Source organism: Fukomys damarensis, unplaced genomic scaffold (genome assembly GCF_012274545.1).
Source record: "Fukomys damarensis isolate Sample0158 unplaced genomic scaffold, DMR_v1.0_HiC HiC_scaffold_23, whole genome shotgun sequence".
Lineage (NCBI taxonomy): Eukaryota > Metazoa > Chordata > Mammalia > Rodentia > Bathyergidae > Fukomys > Fukomys damarensis.
The window spans coordinates 12,377,122-12,394,557 of NW_022900935.1; the positions used below are offsets into that span (position 1 = coordinate 12,377,122).

General features: G+C 40.2%; 1 protein-coding gene across 2 annotated transcripts in view; it reads left to right on the forward strand.

Moving 5' to 3' along the window:
- Clspn (claspin) overlaps nt 1-16,497 on the forward strand; it is a 31,013-nt gene extending 14,516 nt beyond the window's left edge. The window contains exons 9-25 of one of the 2 annotated variants that reach the window (XM_010645250.1): nt 177-368; nt 1,535-1,785; nt 3,938-4,113; nt 4,207-4,271; nt 4,824-5,023; nt 5,481-5,638; nt 6,358-6,584; nt 7,165-7,276; nt 9,244-9,319; nt 9,845-9,945; nt 12,469-12,633; nt 12,738-12,859; nt 13,097-13,224; nt 13,962-14,064; nt 14,610-14,692; nt 15,360-15,521; nt 15,903-16,497. In XM_010645250.1, the coding sequence (XP_010643552.1) occupies nt 177-368; nt 1,535-1,785; nt 3,938-4,113; nt 4,207-4,271; nt 4,824-5,023; nt 5,481-5,638; nt 6,358-6,584; nt 7,165-7,276; nt 9,244-9,319; nt 9,845-9,945; nt 12,469-12,633; nt 12,738-12,859; nt 13,097-13,224; nt 13,962-14,064; nt 14,610-14,692; nt 15,360-15,521; nt 15,903-16,013 (2,432 nt within the window). In that variant the 3' untranslated portion in view covers nt 16,014-16,497. Of the gene's footprint in view, nt 1-176; nt 369-1,534; nt 1,786-3,937; nt 4,114-4,206; nt 4,272-4,823; nt 5,024-5,480; nt 5,639-6,357; nt 6,585-7,164; nt 7,277-9,243; nt 9,320-9,844; nt 9,946-12,468; nt 12,634-12,737; nt 12,860-13,096; nt 13,225-13,961; nt 14,065-14,609; nt 14,693-15,359; nt 15,522-15,902 lie in introns of those variants that run through there. The other variant, XM_010645251.2, reaches the window with a different exon arrangement.
- The last annotated feature ends 939 nt before the right edge of the window (nt 16,498-17,436 follow it).

A 17,436-nucleotide genomic window follows, 5' to 3' on the forward strand; every position in this document is an offset into this window, starting at 1 on the left:
TTTTTTTTTTTTTTTTTTTTGGTACCGGGGATTGAACTCGGGCCTTTGCGCTTGCGAGGCAGGTAGAGGAACCACTGAGCCAAATCCTGGCCTATAGCTCAGAATTCTTAACTGGAATCTTAGAGGAAAGAGCTTGAACATGGCAAGCTGACACACGGGTTGGTGTTTGAGTTTAGAGCTGGAAGCCTTGAAGCAGCGTTTCTGGAAGCATGCGAAGCCAGCAGCCAGACCCAGAGCTGGCCAGACAGTGAACGTGAACGTCATAGTGAAAGACGTGGGCACTGATGGAAAGGAAGAGCTAAAGGCAGATGTGGTACCTGTGACTTTGGCAACTGAGAAGCTGGATGGAGTGAGCCACACAAAACCAGGTATTTTGTCTTTAGAACCATAGTAGGAAGTTACAGGATCTTTTTCTTTGGAAACTTTGGAGATTGGGTAGCAGTATCTCAGGCATGAATCACATATTTGTGAATACAGCCCGCCTAGAGGTATGGGGTAGACAAGGTGGCTTTATCTTTTAAAAAAGGATTTGTCCTACTATAAAAAGCAGTAAGAACTTGGTATGGTGACAAGTGCCTGTAATCCCAGCGCTTTAGAAGCCTGCCACAGGAGGATTGTAAGTTTGGATCCCAGCTGGACAACTTAGCACCTATGCAAATAAAAAGATAAAAAGGAAGCCAGGCGTGGTGGCGCACACTCCCAGCACTCAGGAGGCAGAGGCAGGAGGATCACCATGAGTTTGATGCCAGCCTGAACTACAAAGCAAGATCCTATCCCCCGCAAAAAAAAATAATAAAATTTAAAAAAAAATTTTTTTTAAAGGGCCAGGGATGTACTTTTGAGCAGAGGCCCTGGGTTCAAACACCAGAACCACCAAAAATAAATAAATAAAAATTTAAAAAGCAGTAAATTATCCACCCTAGAAAAATACATAGAAAGAATAAACAAAAATCTCTACAAAGCTGCTTCACATACTTCATATCATTTAATCCTCACAACTCCATGAAGTAAATATTAGTATCCTTATTTTATACAGAGGAAACTGATATGCAGAGCACTTGAGCTGCTTGTTCGGGTTTATAGGACTACTGAGTGGTAGGACCAGCAGCCTAATCTAGACCATCCAATTCTGTATGCTTTCTGTCTGTCTTGTCTGCCTGCCTGTCTGCTTTGCTTTGTTTTGCTGTTCAGTTCTGTTCTGTTCTTTCAACAGTGTCTCTCAGTTTCCCAGGCTGGCCTTGAACTTGCAATCCTGCCTCAGCCTCCCAAGTAGCTAGGTTTACAAGGCACGCACCACCATGTCCAGCCTTTCACCCTTAAAAAATTGTTTTACAATCTTTGGGTGTAGAAGTTCTCTTTTACACTTAAATTCATAATAATCCTTATGTGTGAAAATAGCAAAAGCCTAGAGTTCTACGGTCTGATTTTTCTTTTAGGGTATGACTAGAATGCTTCTGCGGTTTCCTAAAATGCCTACTTAATTATTGTATTATATAGTCATAATGTCTAAAGCATTTCAGCATATTTCTTTTAGGTGAAAAGCTGCAGGTATTAAAAGCTAAACTGCAAGAAGCAATGAAACTCCGAAGGTTTGAGGAGCGCCAAAAGCGCCAAGCATTATTTCAATTAGATAACGAAGATGGGTTTGAGGAGGAGGAGGAGGAGGAAGAAGAGGAAGAAATGACAGATGAGTCTGAGGAAGATGGAGAAGAGCAGATAGAGAAAGAAGAGGAAGAAGATGAAGAACTGGAGGAAAAAGAGGAAGAGGAGGAGGAAGGCAATCAGGTTTCTGGCAATTTATATAATTTTTTACAAAGTCATGGGTAGTAAGAAGAAAAATCTTATTTAAATAAGTATAGTAAGCATGTTCAGTTGTAAGAGATTTTTAGGGGCATAATTTTTCTTTCTTTTTTTTCTTTTCCATTTTTGGTACTGGGACTTGAACTCAAGACCTTGTGCTTACCAGACAGGCTGGCACCACTGAGCTAAATCCCCAGCCCACATGGAAGGATTTTCTGCATATATGCCTAAATCTTGGTGCATTTATTTCTGTCAGCACCATGAAATACTTGCAGTTCACAGAACTGTATCCTTCTACCTGTTAGTTTATGTATTTTAATATAATACTGATATTGAAAATGGCTTTGTATTAATAATTACCTGTTTTATTTAGTTTTCTTTATTTAGATTTTAAAAATCAGGCTTAACCTTGGCCAGGTTGACGTCTAAAACAAATTCTCAGATAAGCAGGGGCCTTCTGAAATTAATCTCATTTCTTTGTTAAGGAAGTTATTTGTACAAGGGCCTCTTGCCCTTGCTCCATAGTATTATTTTCTGCCCAGAGCAAACAGGTGATTATATGACTGTTAAGTATAAAAAAAAAAAACTTTCTTGTCTTATATTTGGGCTCACTTGAAAGAGTTGATTAATATTTAATCCTGGGTAAAAAAAAAAAAAAAAAGCAATGTTTGAGCTGGATGGTGTATTATAGTCTGGTTGGTGTGAGATCAAGAGTCATCCTGCAATCCTAGACTAATCATATAACCTCCTGTTCCCTCAGTAAACTGATAATCCAGTTTTTTGTTTTTTTTTTTTATCTTTATTAAATTTATTGGTACAAGGCCGGGCGTAGTGGTGCATGCCTGTCATCCCAGCACTCGGGAGGCTGAGGCAGGAGGATCCCTGTGAGTTCGAGACCAGCCTGGGCTACATAGTGAGTTCCAGGTCAGTCTCAACTACATAGTGAGATCCTGTCTCAAAAAACAAAACAAACAAACAAACAAAAATTATTGGTATATTTTAGGCATACAATACAGTTACATTCATCATTGGGATCTTGTACCTTTACATGACTTATCTTGGTTCTTATTTTTCCCCATTCTCCAGCCCTCCCTTCAGCCCCTCCACCCTTCCCTGTTTACAAAGATATTGTTTCCATGTTTTTCCTTTTACATATTTTTGCTTTCCCTTTTCCCTTTTCCCTTTCCCCTACCCCTCCCACTTCCTCTACTCTTTTAGACTTTTCTTCCTATTACACAATATCAATTATACATTTTTATCTTTATTTATACTTTTACTTTTTCACACCAGAGAAACCATTTGGTATTTACACATATGTGACTTATTAATTTCACTTAAGAATATGGCCTCGGTGTGCATCTACTTAGCTATAAATGTCTAGGTTCTCATTCTTTGTGGCTGAGCAGTACTCCATTTTATTAAAATAAAAAACCACATCTTTATCCAGTCTCCAGTTGATGGGCAATTGGGCTGTTTCCAAATTTTAGCTGTTGTGCCACTATAAACGTGGGTGTACATATGTAACTGTGGTGTGATTCTTTTAATTCTTTTGGGAAGATACTCAGCAGAGGGATGGCTGGGTCAAATGGGACTTCCAATCCTAGTTGTTTGAGGTATCTCCATCTTGATAGGATGGAATCGTGGAGCCAGTCAGCTCAAAGCTGCTATTGTGGCTGCTCTCTTTTGTTAGCAATGAACATGAATCTTCTTCGTCTAAAGAAAGAGAAACATGGGCTGTGGATGTAGCTCAGTGGTTCTGCCGCCTGCTTTGCAAGAGCAAAAAAAAAACCAAAAAAAAAAAAAAAACACACCATTTTCTGGTTGCACCAGTCTGCACTCCCAACAACAACGAAGGGTTCCTTTCTCCCCACAACCCCGCCAGCATTTGTTATTGGTCTTACTTTATAATCTTGTAGCAGTATGGAGACAGTAAAAGGTAAAATAGGTTTGAAAGCTCTAAATATGTTAAAGAAAATTATAATGACGATTGTGGCCATGCTGAGCTTACTTGAAATTTACCTCTTTAGATGTAAGATATGACGTATAACCAAACAGCTGTATGTTAGAATAACAGTGGAATTGCTTTTGAATTTTGTGACTTGTATTATTTTATTTTTGGATGGTGTCATTGGTATAGACTGCAGAATTCCTTGCTAATGAAGATATAGAAAGCAAAGATGAGAAAGAAATGGATAAAGAAAATACTGACGGCAGTAGTGAAGTTGACAAGTCAGTTGACCTTCTCTCTGTTCCCAAGGCTCTCTCATCAGATTCTACCTTACTTCTATTTAAGGACAACTCTTCTAAGATGGGGTAATTTTCTAAGGAAATGTAAAGTTCTCTAGGATTTATTTCTAGTAAGAAGTAGAAACAGATACTTAAACATTTTACTTTCTCATTCTCTAGTTACTTTCCTACTGAAGAAAAATCAGAAACAGATGAAAACTCAGGCAAACAGCCTAGCAAGCTGGGTGAGTAGTGATTCTTATATAGATGTAACTATTCTTTGGTCCTCCAGCATTGGTCCTTAAGGACTACAGCTCCATCAAAATTCCAAGTTTTGGATCTAGTAACTTTCCCTTCTTACGTGCAACAATGGGAGGGGTTATTGACTTAAATATTTCTCTTGATCCATTTTTTGAAAACTCATATGCATTTTCTTTGTGGTGGTCTATGAACATAATGGTCCTTACTGAGTATGTTGATTAAGTGAAACATGAAATATTTCTCTTTGTAGATCAAAGGAAGGTATTTAATTGAATGGATAATGAGAAATGATCATAAGCATTAGGCAGGGTGAAAAAAGAAGGGAATTTTCAGGTATCACTTAACTCAGTAATAAACCCTGATCCTATAATAAATACCATGGTGGTACTGTAACTTACCTTGATGATTTTGAACTCATAAGTTGAGACATTTGCCTGTGTATTTTACCTCTGAGTTTCATCCTCAGCATTTTTTCCCTTAACAAATCTACCTAATTTCTGTAATCATGAACTAAAATGGTGTTTCTCTTTCTTTAGACGAAGAAGATTCATGTTCATTGCTAACGAAAGAGAGCAGCCACAATAGCAGCTTTGAGCTGATTGGCTCCACGATTCCATCCTATCAGCCCTGCAACAGACAAACAGGGCGGGGAACCATTTTTTTCCCTACAGCGGCCGGATTCAGATCTCCTTCCCCTGGGCTATTTCGAGCCAGTTTGGTTAGCTCAGCTTCTAAGGTAAGGTGGTAATAGTTTTTCTAATCTCCCTTTGCTTCCCACATTGCTAAATACAGTGTCGCAGCCAACCAACTCCCACCATCTTGGTACTGAGCTTATGTGTGTGTTCTGCTTTAAAAATCCACCCCCTGAGCTGGGTCTGGTGGTGCACACCTATGATCCCAGCACTCAGGAAGCTGAGGCAGGAGGATTGTAGTAGTTCAAGGCAAGCCTGAACTACATGAAAAGACCCTATGTCCAAAAACAAAAAATCCACCCCCTTTGTGTATTAAAAACAAGCTTTACCTAACTTTCTTACTTTGGAGGTATTTTTCTTTAGGCTTCTCTTGGCTATACATTGTCCTCCTCAATCGCAATTCCCTGAGTAGATAAAACATTGCAGATAGCAACTTCTGTTGTCATGACACAATGAATCTGTAAAATGTTTTGTTATTGTTTGTTTTTGTTTTGGTGCCAGAGTTCAGGGAAACTGTCTGAGCCTTCACTTCCTATAGAGGATTCCCAGGATCTGTATAACGCCTCCCCAGAGCCCAAGACACTTTTCCTAGGAGCAGGAGATGACTTCCAGTTCTGTTTAGAAGATGACACTCAAAGCCAACTGTTGGACGCAGATGGGTAGGTAGTTTTGTGTTTCTGTGGGTGGGATGGTGCTGGGTACTGCTTAATTTTGTTTAAAAATAAAGTGAGCTTCTGTCACTCCATCTGTGCTTTCTCTTCTGAGAAAGAGAAGGTATACGGACCATTATTAGTATTTATATTCTATGAGTTTGAACAAAATCTCTCCAGAAAATAAAATGTAAATAGCTCTTGCTGACTGTCTTTCGGATCTTTTGATCTCTTCTTATTTGTAATACACAGATCTTATAAGGTCATGAAATTTCCCTCTGTGCTTTCTACTCTGTTAGGGTTGTTGGGTAAGATTGAGAATTCACAGGCCAATGGCACATTCCAGTACATAACACCCAGTTCTACTCTAGTATTCTCTGAAGCCAAAAGTTCTCCTTTACACTTTACCTTTTGTTTTTGTTTTCGTTTTAAGCTTGCAAATATAAATTTATTTGGATGGTACATTGACAGGTTTGCATGTGGGGGAAGTCCCTCACAGCACAAGACTATCCAGAGGCTACACGTACACTTTACCTTTTGAATGGTATTTTATTCTTTAACAAAAATGCTCCTGCTCTTTTTAGATTAGCAGGAGGCTAAAGTTTGAATATTCGTTTTCTAGTTTAAGATTCAGCTTCTAACTTTAGCTTTAGAAATTAACTCAGTTTTTCATCCACTCCTTTGTATCTTTCCCAGTGCATTTCTTATACTGGTCATTGTGCTTGCAGGTTCTTAAATGTTAGAAACCACAGGAATCAGTACCAAGCTTTGAAACCTCAGTTACCATTGGCCAGTATGGATGAGAATGCCATGGATGCCAACATGGATGAGCTGTTGGATTTGTGTACTGGAAAGTTTACATCTCAGGCTGAAAAATGTCAATCCAGGAAGAATGACAAGAAAGAGAATATGGAGGAACTTCTGAATCTTTGCTCAGGAAAATTCTCTTCTCAGGGTAAATGCCCTACAGAGAACACCAGGCTTGCCAACAGCAAATCTCTTTAAGTCCGTTGCCTTGTCAAGAAATCCCTTTACTGGGCCAGGGATTTAGCTCAGTGGTGCCGCAGCGCCAAGGCCCCGAGTTCAATCCCTGCTACCAAAAAAAAAAAAAAAGAAAGAAAGAAAGAAATCCTTGTACTTTCTGGTGGAAATAGGGATGTGATACAATCTTACATTTTGTTTTGTTTGTTTTTGTGGTACTGGGGATTGAACCTAGGGCCTTGGCACTGAGCTATATATCCCCGGCTCTTTTTTAGTTTTGAGACAGGGTCTTGCTAAGTTGTTGCTAAATTGCCCAGGCTTGACTCCAATTTGCAGTCCTCTTGCTTCACCCTGAGAGAGTTGGGGGTCTTTGTTTTGTTCATATCTCTCTCCCTGATGCTCAGCACATAGTAACCCTAAATAAGGGTTTGTTCAATGGATGGTGACATTTTTGGTAGTCTTACCTCAGAGCTTTAGTGAACTGGCTTGTCTTTAGGTGGCTGGGAAGAGAAGATAAAGTTGTCATTCTTCAGTGACAAGTCTTTTTGATGTAGATGCCTCCCCTCTGGCTCCGTTGGAATTGAGCAAGCAGGAGAAGGAGAATAGCATGGGCGACCCAATGGAAGAAGCACTTGCTCTTTGTTCAGGCTCTTTCCCAACAGATAGGTGAGTCTCGGATTGGTAGGAATTTTAGAAGACCTGCTCCTTTGATAAAATCTAGGATCAAAAAGAAGAAAAAAATCATAGGATCAGGTTTTCCCTGTTTAGTAATAACTGATCATCTTCTATAGGTTTAATATCTTGTCCGAGAGTCTTACAATGGATTAAATCTCATATTTGCATAGTAATGAAATTATAATACTTTGGTAATGAATAAGATAAAAAAACAATAAGTATGGCCAGGAGTGGTGGTGCACGCCTGTAATCCCAGCACTTGGGAGGCTGAGGCAGGAGTATTGCTGTGAGTTCAAGACCAGCCTGGGCTACATAGTGAGTTCCAGGTCGGTCTCAACTATACAGTGAAACCCTGTCCCAAAAAACCAATAAGTACATGGCAGATCTTTAACATCACTCATCATTGCAGAAATTCAAATAAAATCAAAATGAGATACTGCCTCACACAGTTTAGGATAACTACAGTAAAAAAAAAATTATTAATAATAAGGGCCAGGGAGGATGTAGAGAAACTGGAACCCTTGTGTACTGTTGGTGAGAATGTAAAATGGTGCAGCTGCTATGGAAAACATTCCTCAAAAATTAAAAATGGAATTACCATCTGATCCAGCAATTCTGCTTCTTAGTATAGACTCAAAACAAGTGAAAGCAAGGACTTAAATAGGTATTTGTGTACCCATATTCATATTCAGAACAGCGCTATTCATAATACCCAGAGTGTAGAAGCAGTTCAAGAGTATGTCAACAGATTTTTTTTTTTTTTTTTTCTGGTATGGAGGATCAAACTCAGGACCTTGAGTTTGTGAGGCAGGCATGGTTCCACTGAGCTAAATCCCTGGACCTGACAGATTAATTTTTTTTAAGTGTGTGTGTGTATATGAATACACACACACATAACGATATATAGCCAGCCTTAAAAAGGAAGGAAATTTTAACACACACCTCAACATGGATGAACTTTGAGGACGTTATGCTGAGAACCATAAGCTAATCACAAAAAGACAAATACTATTATGACTGTACTTGTATAAGGTACTTAGAATAGTTAAATTCATTGAAAAAGAATGGTAGTTGCCAGTCTGGAGGTAGAGATGAATGGAAAATTATTTGAGTACAAGAGTTTGAATTTTATATGACGAAAAGAGTTTTGGATATTTCTTTTACAACAGTGTGAATGTACTTAACATGACTGAACTGTTTACTTAAAAATGGGTAAGATGGGCTGGAGATTTAGCTCAGTGGTTCCACCACCTGCCTTGTAAGCCCAAGGACCCAAGTTTGATCTCTGGTACCAAAAAAAAAAAAAAAAGGTAAGGTGATAAACTTACTGTTATATGTATTTTATTGCAAAACTTTTTCTCTTCCTGTACTAGGGATTGAACTCAAGGCCTTTACACTGAGCTATATCCTCAGTGTTTTTTTGGTACCAGGGATCAAACTCGGAACTTTGCACTTGTGAAGCAGGCAGTGGCAATGAGCTAAATCCCCAGCCCTCCTCAGCCTTTTTAAAAAAATGATCTTGAGACAAGATCTTGCTGAGTTACCTAGGCTGGACTCAGACTTAGAATCCTCCTGCATTGACCTTGCAGAGTGCTGGGATTACAGGCATACCATCATGCCAGATAAAATAATTTTTTTTAAAGGCAAAGCAGCTGGACATGGTGAGACATGCCTATAATCTCAGTTCTCTGGGCGGCTGAGTCAGGAGAATTAAATTTGTGCCTCGCTTGAGCAACTTTGTGAGACCCTATCTCAAAATAAGAAAAATAAAAAGGGCTGGGGATGCAGCTCAGTGTAAAGGTTCTGAGTTTAATTCTCAGCTGTACCGCCCCTCAACCGCTTTCAAGGCAAAATATCTCTTAATTCTTGAATAAGTTACTCGTATTAATAAATCACTTTAAATTCTCGATTTAGCTGGCTGTTTTCAACAATTTATTTATTGATCCATTGATTTGCAGGGAGGAAGAAGGTGAAGAGGAGGAATTTGGAGACTTTCGGCTTGTCTCACATAACAATGAGTTTGACAGGGATGAGGTGAATATGAAGGGAACATGACTCTGTGTATTGCTGCCCATGGCTCTTTTTGTTGACTGAGTTCTTGAGATTTCTAAGATCGGCATCTTATCAAAAACAGTAGCTTATGCCAGGCATGGTACACACCTGCAGTCCCAGCATCCAGGGGTGGAGGGAGGAGGATTGCTACAAGTTCAAGGCCAGCCTGGGCTACATAGTGAGATCTTGCCTCAGAAAAACAAAAAAGAAACAAAAAGTCTATAAAGAGCTGTGTGGGCAGAGGTTTATGAATCTTCTCTTAGGGTGTGTGTGTGTGTGTGTGTGTGTGTGTGTGTGCACGCACCTTGTCAGTTGCACCCAGGACCTTGTGCATATGAGGCAAACGCTCTACCAGTGGACTATATATACACAGCCCTTAACTTTTTCTTCTGTTTGTTTTAACAGGAAAAAGAACAAAAAACTATGGGAGTGTTAGTCTCCTAAGAGTTCTATTTTATTTGAGGACATGTTTTAATTTGCTTAACTTTGATACTGTGACTTTTACAGGATGAACACACTGACTCTGGTAATGAAAATATGGCAATGGAAGATGATGAAGATGATGATGAAGAACTCCTAAAGCAATCTGAAAAGCTGAAAAGGCAAATGTAGGTATTTCCTTCATTTCTTCAACTACTAGAAATCTCCCCTAATTCTTAAGTTGAAGCTTATCACTTTATTATCTATTTTCTAGATTAAACAAAATCCTTGTTCTGCATGGAATCTCTTGAGTATTCAAATATGGTGGTCAGTGTTCCTTAGGTCATATCTACACTAAAACTTCTACTTCCTTCCAGAACCAGTGACATTGCTTGTGCTCTTCATAGGCCCTGGGTATTCTCTTTACTTTTAGGTGTAGTCTTGATATTTGAGGTGCTGGATGCATATAATGTAACCGAACATCAAAAGAACTAACTTACACTTCTAGAGCCTGAGGATGTCAAGTAGAGAACTAAAGTTCCCTGGAATTTTCTGTCCTATGAATTGCTGTTCTTCTATGTTTTACTCATTCTAGTCTCAAACAAATTACTGAGTTTTGTTTTGTTTTGTTTTTTGTACCAAGGATCGAACTAGGGCCTTTGTACTTGTGAAGCAGGTGCCGGAACCACTGAGCTAAATCCCTGGCCTTCGAGTTTATTTTTTAATATTGATTGTTCTGATCAGGAAAGTAAGACGTTTATTTTAGAATATTTAATAGAATACAGAGAGCGTGTGGGTATAATTCAGTTAGAGCACTTGCCTACCTTGAGCAAGGCCCTGGGTTCATACTCAGCGCTGCAAAAAATAAATAATCCAGAAATATATAAATAAAAACATCTCATGTCCACTGTCCAGAGTATATATGAAAGTGTCCATGATGATTATTTCTTAACATATCTATGCATATACTTATATATAGTTGAGATTAATTTATATATTTATAAGTATAAATTTGCATCTTGCTTTTTTCCTCACTTAGCATATCTATAAGTATTTTCCTATGATGTTAAAAAAGTTTCACAAACATAATTCTAATAGGTATTTAATGTTATAGTGTATGAATGACTTTTAGAATTCACATATTGGACATCATATTGATCCCTATTAGAAGTCTCTTGTTGCTTTGAGCCCAGCATTGCATTCTGTTAAGATCCATTTGGAGTTCTAATTTGTCATCTGTCAAATCAAATGTCTCATACAGCTTTAGGATATCCATAGATTTTTCTAAGGTAGTGGTTCTTAACTGTCATTTAACTGCAGACCTCTTTGTTCAAATGAAAGTCATAAAGACAGCTAAAAGTTGAACTGCTCAAAAAGGATGGTGGGAAGATTGGGAAACTTAGTGACTGGTAGTCCCAGAAAGAATTTCCCAAGAGCCCTTGGATTTAGAGGAATTCAGATTTAAAAACATAGTATAGGGCCAGGAGTTAGCTAAGTGGCACTGCGCCTGCCTTGCAAATGCAAGATTCAATCCCCCATACTGCAAAAACAAAAACAAAACAAAAAACACAAAACAACCATACAGTATAGATGGTAGAAAATAGGGAACTAGTAGCTAGGCATGGTAGCGCATGCCTGTAATCCCAGTTCTTGGGGGGTTGAGGCAGGAGGATTGTGGAGAGTTCAAGGCTAGTCTGGGCTACATAGTGAGTTCAAGACCACCCTGAGGGCCAGGAATTTAGCTCAGTGGTGCCACTGCCTGCCTCGCAAGCACAAGGTCCTGAGTTCGATCCCTGGTACCAAAAAAAAAAAGACCACCATGAACTATATAGCAAGACCCCATCTCAAAAAACAACAAAAAAAGAGAAAGTAACTTGTGGTTTTGATTTCCAGGAGCTCTGAGCCTCAATCTTGCCTCTAATTTGGAGGTCAAGATGCAGTGAGCTGTAAGACAATCCCTGAACTACTGCTATAAGAAGTCTATATCCTTATAATATCATACTATCTTTTAAATGCTGGTGTGCTTAGTTTAAGGTATTCTGGCATTCCTAAGGTATTCCTAAATATAGGAGAGATATTAAGGGTTTTCTGGCTTTAGGATTACCCAGCCTAGAATTAATCCAGCTCTGCTACAGCCTAGCTGTGTGTGACTTTGAATAAATTGTTTAATCTCACTGTGCCTCAAGTGATCCCTATACCAACATCTCCAGTTTCTTGCAGTATTAGTGACATTTCTAGTGTCCTTATGTCCTTGCTATTTCTTTTTTTTCCCCTTGAACTTGTTGGCAGTCATCCTTCAGCCTCCTAAGTGCTGAGGTTATAGGTGTGAACCACCATTCCTGGCTTTATCCTGGTTATTTCTTTATCAATTATAAAATGAAGGAAAAATAGTATCTACTCTTAAAGATAATGTGGTAATGCCAGTAAAGTTATTGGCTCATGGTCCAAATTAAGTGATCAATTTTTAAATATTGCTTAAAAATTATATATTATCAAAATGTATTATACACTTCATTGTTGTATTATAACTGAACATGCTGTTCTCATTGTATCCACATTCTCTGTATGCAGTCATTGTTATGTCTTCATCTTTGTTTTTTAGTACGGGGGATTGAACTCAGGACCTTGCACTTGTGAGGCAGGTGCGGTGCCACTGAGCTAAATGCCCGGCCCCATTGTTACGTCCTCTAATCCTCAAAGTTGCTTTCCAGGAGATTGAAGAAATACCTGGAGGATGAAGCAGAGGTGTCCGGAAGTGACATGGGAAGTGAAGACGAGTATGATGGGGAAGAGATTGACGAATATGAAGAGGATGTAATTGATGAAGTTCTTCCTTCTGATGAGGAACTGCAGAGTCAGATCAAGAAAATACACATGTGAGTATCAGTGAGCCCATCTGAGTGACAGGGTGCATCGCGAGGCACAACCATAACCAGTCAGAATGGTCCTGCTATTGAATGCCTCATTTCTCCTCTTGCAGGAAAACCATGTTGGATGATGATAAGCGACAGCTACGCTTATACCAGGAGAGGTACCTTGCCGATGGGGATCTGCACAGCGATGGCCCGGGGCGAATGAGGAAATTCCGATGGAAAAACATAGGTATTTCAGTTGCTGTCTTTAGAAGTAAAATTCCCATAACAGGTTTGTCCAGTTTCAAATGGCAAATGGCGATCAAAACTGTAATAGACTTGGTGAAGGACCTCGATGTAACCATTGTTTCCTGTTAGTAGATGGGAATTATGTTAGTGTACACTAAATAAGAGTTTATTTTGTCTGAAAAGTCACCCTTTCCTATGGGGACTGTAGGATGCAGAAAGCCTTAACTCTTTACTTTAGATGATGCTTCCCAGATGGACTTATTCCACCGAGACTCTGATGATGATCAGATTGAAGAACAGCTTGATGAGACAGAAGCCAGATGGAGGAAGGAGCGAATTGAACGGGAGCAGTGGCTTCGGGACCAGGTAGAAAGTCTGCAAGAAGTCAGGGCATGGTGCCACACACCTGTAATCCCAGCATTTGGGAGGCTGAGGCAGGAGGATCACTGCAAATTTCAGCCCAGCCTGGGCTACATAGTGAGTTTAAGGCCAGCCTGAGCTATGCAGCAAGACTCTATCTCAAAAAAATAAGTCAACAAGAGAATTGCTTATTCTGACCCCATTTTATGAGGATGAGAGGACCTAGTCATAGAGATTGTCGTGGTAGTTTCAAAAGTTTTGGCAACCTTTTTATTCCTTGAGGTTTTTTTGTTTGTTTGTTTTTTGTTTTGTTTTGCTTTTTTTTTGCATTGGAAGTGTATCTTGGGTAATTTTTTTCATGTTTGTTTGTCCAAAATTTTTTTTTTTTTTTTTCCAAAATTTTTTTTTTTTTTTTTTTTTTTTAGGTACTAGGGATTGAACTCAGGACCTTGTGCATTCCAAGCAAGCACTGTACCACAGAGCTATATCCCCAGGTCCTTTTAATTTGTTTATTTTGAGATAGTCTCACTAAATTGCCCAGGCTGGCCTCGAATTTTTACCACCTGAGCCGCTGGGATTATAGGTGTACACCACTTTGCCTGGCTTCAAGTCTTTTGGAGGGGAGGGGCGTTGCAAAAATGAAAACATGATATCCCAGCAACCTAGCTTTACAATCCAAGCTGGGCCAACTGTTAGGGAATCTGTGGACTTTTCTGTTCAAGCTGTATGGTTTTTATTTTCAGGCACAGCAGGGGAAGGTTACAGCTGAAGAAGAAGAAATTGGCGAAGACAGTCAGTTCATGATGCTAGCTAAGAAAGTTACAGCCAAAGCACTGCAGAAGAGTGGTGAGCTCTTGTTTCCCTCCAGATGTAACCCCTTAGGTTGTTAGTGTTGGGGCCTTGGAGGTGACTTTAACCTTCAGGCGGTATTGAAGCTTGGCCATACCCTGGTGTCTAATACTGTCTTAAAATAAGCTCTGCAGTGGTGAGAACAGACACTATGCTCAGTCTTGGTCTACTGGGTAGTAGAAGTACTTGGGCGTTTCTTTGGCTGATTTTATCTTCCTGTTCGGAGGCTTTCTGGATTCGCGATTAAATTGCCCCAGTGATATATCTAAGTGTATTTGTAGCCAGGTATATGTAACTTCAAAATGAAGCTTTTAAACACTATTCTATATTCCTACCAAGTTTTATTTTTTCTTAAATTATTCCTGTTAGTGATTAATTCATAAGTTCAACTTGGATTGTCTGCCTGCTTAGAAACACTCTAGAAGACACAATTAAAAATATAGAGTTCCGGCCGGGCATGGTGGCGCACGCCTGTAATCCCAGCACTCGGGAGGCTGAGGCAGGAGGATCTGTGAGTTCGAGACCAGCCTGGTTTTCTCTAGCCAACCGCCCTATGGTTATCCAGGAATCAAAGGCTCTACTCAGTAACCCTTTTGAAACTATCAGACCCGGAACCACTCACCAGGTTCATTGGGACCTTGGCTGCCTGACATGTGACACACGATCTGCAGGGGTTTTGTTTTTGGGATCCTTTTTAGTGTTTTTCTTTGTTGTTGTCGGTGGTGGTGGTGTTTTTTGCTAGCCAACCGCCCTATGGTTATCCAGGAATCAAAGGCTCTACTCAGTAACCCTTTTGAAACTATCAGACCCGGAACCACTCACCAGGTTCATTGGGACCTTGGCTGCCTGACATGTGACACACGATCTGCAGGGGTTTTGTTTTTGGGATCCTTTTTAGTGTTTTTCTTTGTTGTTGTCGGTGGTGGTGGTGTTTTTTGGTACTTGGATTAAATTCAGGGCCTTTGCACTAAGCTACATCTGCTGCCCTTTTTTATTTTGAGACAGGGTCTCACTAAGTTGTCTAGGCTGGGCTCAGACTTGTAATACTCATCTGTGCCACCATGCCTGGGTATGGTCTGCAGATTATAAAGACCCACATCAAGCTAAGGGAATAGACTGCCACTGTGGGAGGGAAGTAGCCACGGGAAATGAGACGAGATAGCAAAAGAACCTGCTGTTTCTGTTCTACTCAGTAGAATGAGAATATGTCTCCTCAGTACCTGGGGAAGGAAAGGAGGGACTGATTTTTCATTCTTTGGGATTTGATAGCACATAACTCTTTTGCCCTTTAGCTGAAGACAGGCTCACTGCTAAACCAGCCCAAAACTGTGCTTCAGAAACTGGCTACACTCTCTGACCTCAACCCCAGTGCACCCCGAAACTCAAGAAATTTTGTCTTTCATACACTTTCTCCTGTCAAGGCTGAGGCAGCAAAGGAATCATCTAAACCTCAGGTATGGAATTTGAGAACTGATATAATACCTCCCAAAACAGATTTTTTTTTTTTTTTTTTTTTAGATGCAAGGTGGTCCTCCTGCCTCAGGCATGTGCCACTATGACTGGCCCAAACAGAATCTTATTTCTTTTAATTAAAAGACAAAAGTTATGATCTAATACTTATGCTACAGTGTTGCAATCCTCCCCACTTATATACAGCGGATTTACTCTCCCTGGAAGATAATAAGCCTGGAAAGTTTATATTTCTTGGTTGCTACTATTGTTATTTTTCTGTTGTTACCTGTCCATGATTTAACTCCCTATTGCTTAAGAGCTCATTGAAAATGATACCTGTAGGAGGGTCTTGCGCTGGCTCTGACTCCCTTTCTGCTCTCCAGGTGAGGAGAAGGGGACCATCATTAGTGACATCCCCTTCCCCTAAGCGCCTCAAGATGGGTGATAGCAGTCCGAGGTCAAAGCGAAGCATCTTTAGATACTTGGAAAGCTAACCCCCTCAAGGACGCCAGCGTCACTGCCAAGACCACTCAGCAACACAGAAATTGGCACTGATGGCTTGAACTGTTACTCGTGCTGATGACCTCTCCTTCCTTCGTGATCAGTGCATTAAGACTGCAGAGATTCCAGTTATTTCTACTGCTCAACTCTGGCTATCTTCCTTTCCTAGTATTTCCTGGCTTCGCCACTAATCGTAATTCTGCAGTTTCCAACATCAACTTACAGAATGTGCGAGTGAAGTCTCATGCACCTCGTTAAACATTTGACATTTTATCCTAGCAGCTTCCTGGGTTTACACTGCTTTGTGGTAGAGGTGGTTGGGAAAGGAGGAAGCGGAGGAGGAGGAGGAGGGATGAAAGTGTGGCTTTACAGAAAGTGGTGAAAGTCAGTGTCAGAATGACTCCTTCATACCTACCATCACTCCCCACTTTTCCTGAACTACCACAAGGCTCCCAGCATGTTAGATTCCCCACCCACTGAACATCACCGCTGCTTTGGAGAAGCATTCCATGTGAATATACTTTGAGTGTGAGGAGCTCGACCTGCGAAGTTGGATGGGATTGTGTCCATTTTTTATTAAAAGACAGGGAACAGGGCCAGGGATTTAGCTCAGGGGCGCCTTGTCTACCTTGCAAGCACAAGGTCCTGAGTTCAATCCCGGATCAAAAAATAAAAATAAAAAAGACGGGGAACACCAATTTAAGTGATGAAATGAGGATGCAGTTTTTCCTAACACTCAAGATGCTGACTTTGATAACTCAACCTTGTAAATTTGTAATCTTGCGATGGGAAAAGTGTGTATAAAGATGTTTTGATATGTATGTAGTTTTTCACTAAATCTCAGTGGCTTAAAAGCAAGATTTGCTGTCTGGTTGGAATACTCACTGTCAGGTGCGTGTCTGTCTGATGTTAAGCATTTCAGTTTCAAGGTGTCACCCCCAGGAAATCTGTCTGCGTCTGGTTGAGATGGTGCTGCAGTTGTCCCCTTCCTGGCTTCTCAGTCTCTGTGAATTGATCCAACCTATTTACCTAATGGTCTGGGCTCCGTGCACAGGGGGAGAGTTTAATGAATGCTGCTTGTTTCAGCCCTTTGTGTGGCATTTTCTCTTTAGCTGCCTTTGAGTGTATTTATAGCTGTGGGTCCACGGTGAAGGCTACTGCCCTTCCCTTTGATCTCTCTAAACAGTGCCCACAGGTAGGCAGCCCTTGCTGGGCTAAAGAGAGCTGGGAAAAAGGACTAGAAACTTCTCCCCTTTTGCCTTTCTACATACCTCTTTTTTTTTTTTTTCGGGTGGGAGAGATGACGTAGAGGGTTGGAATTGACCCACGGAGAATAAGATCAGGGCCTGAGAAGTCTGGGAAGCTAATGGTTTATGTTTGAGGCTCCAGAAGAATTTCTCTTTGGAGAAAGAAAAG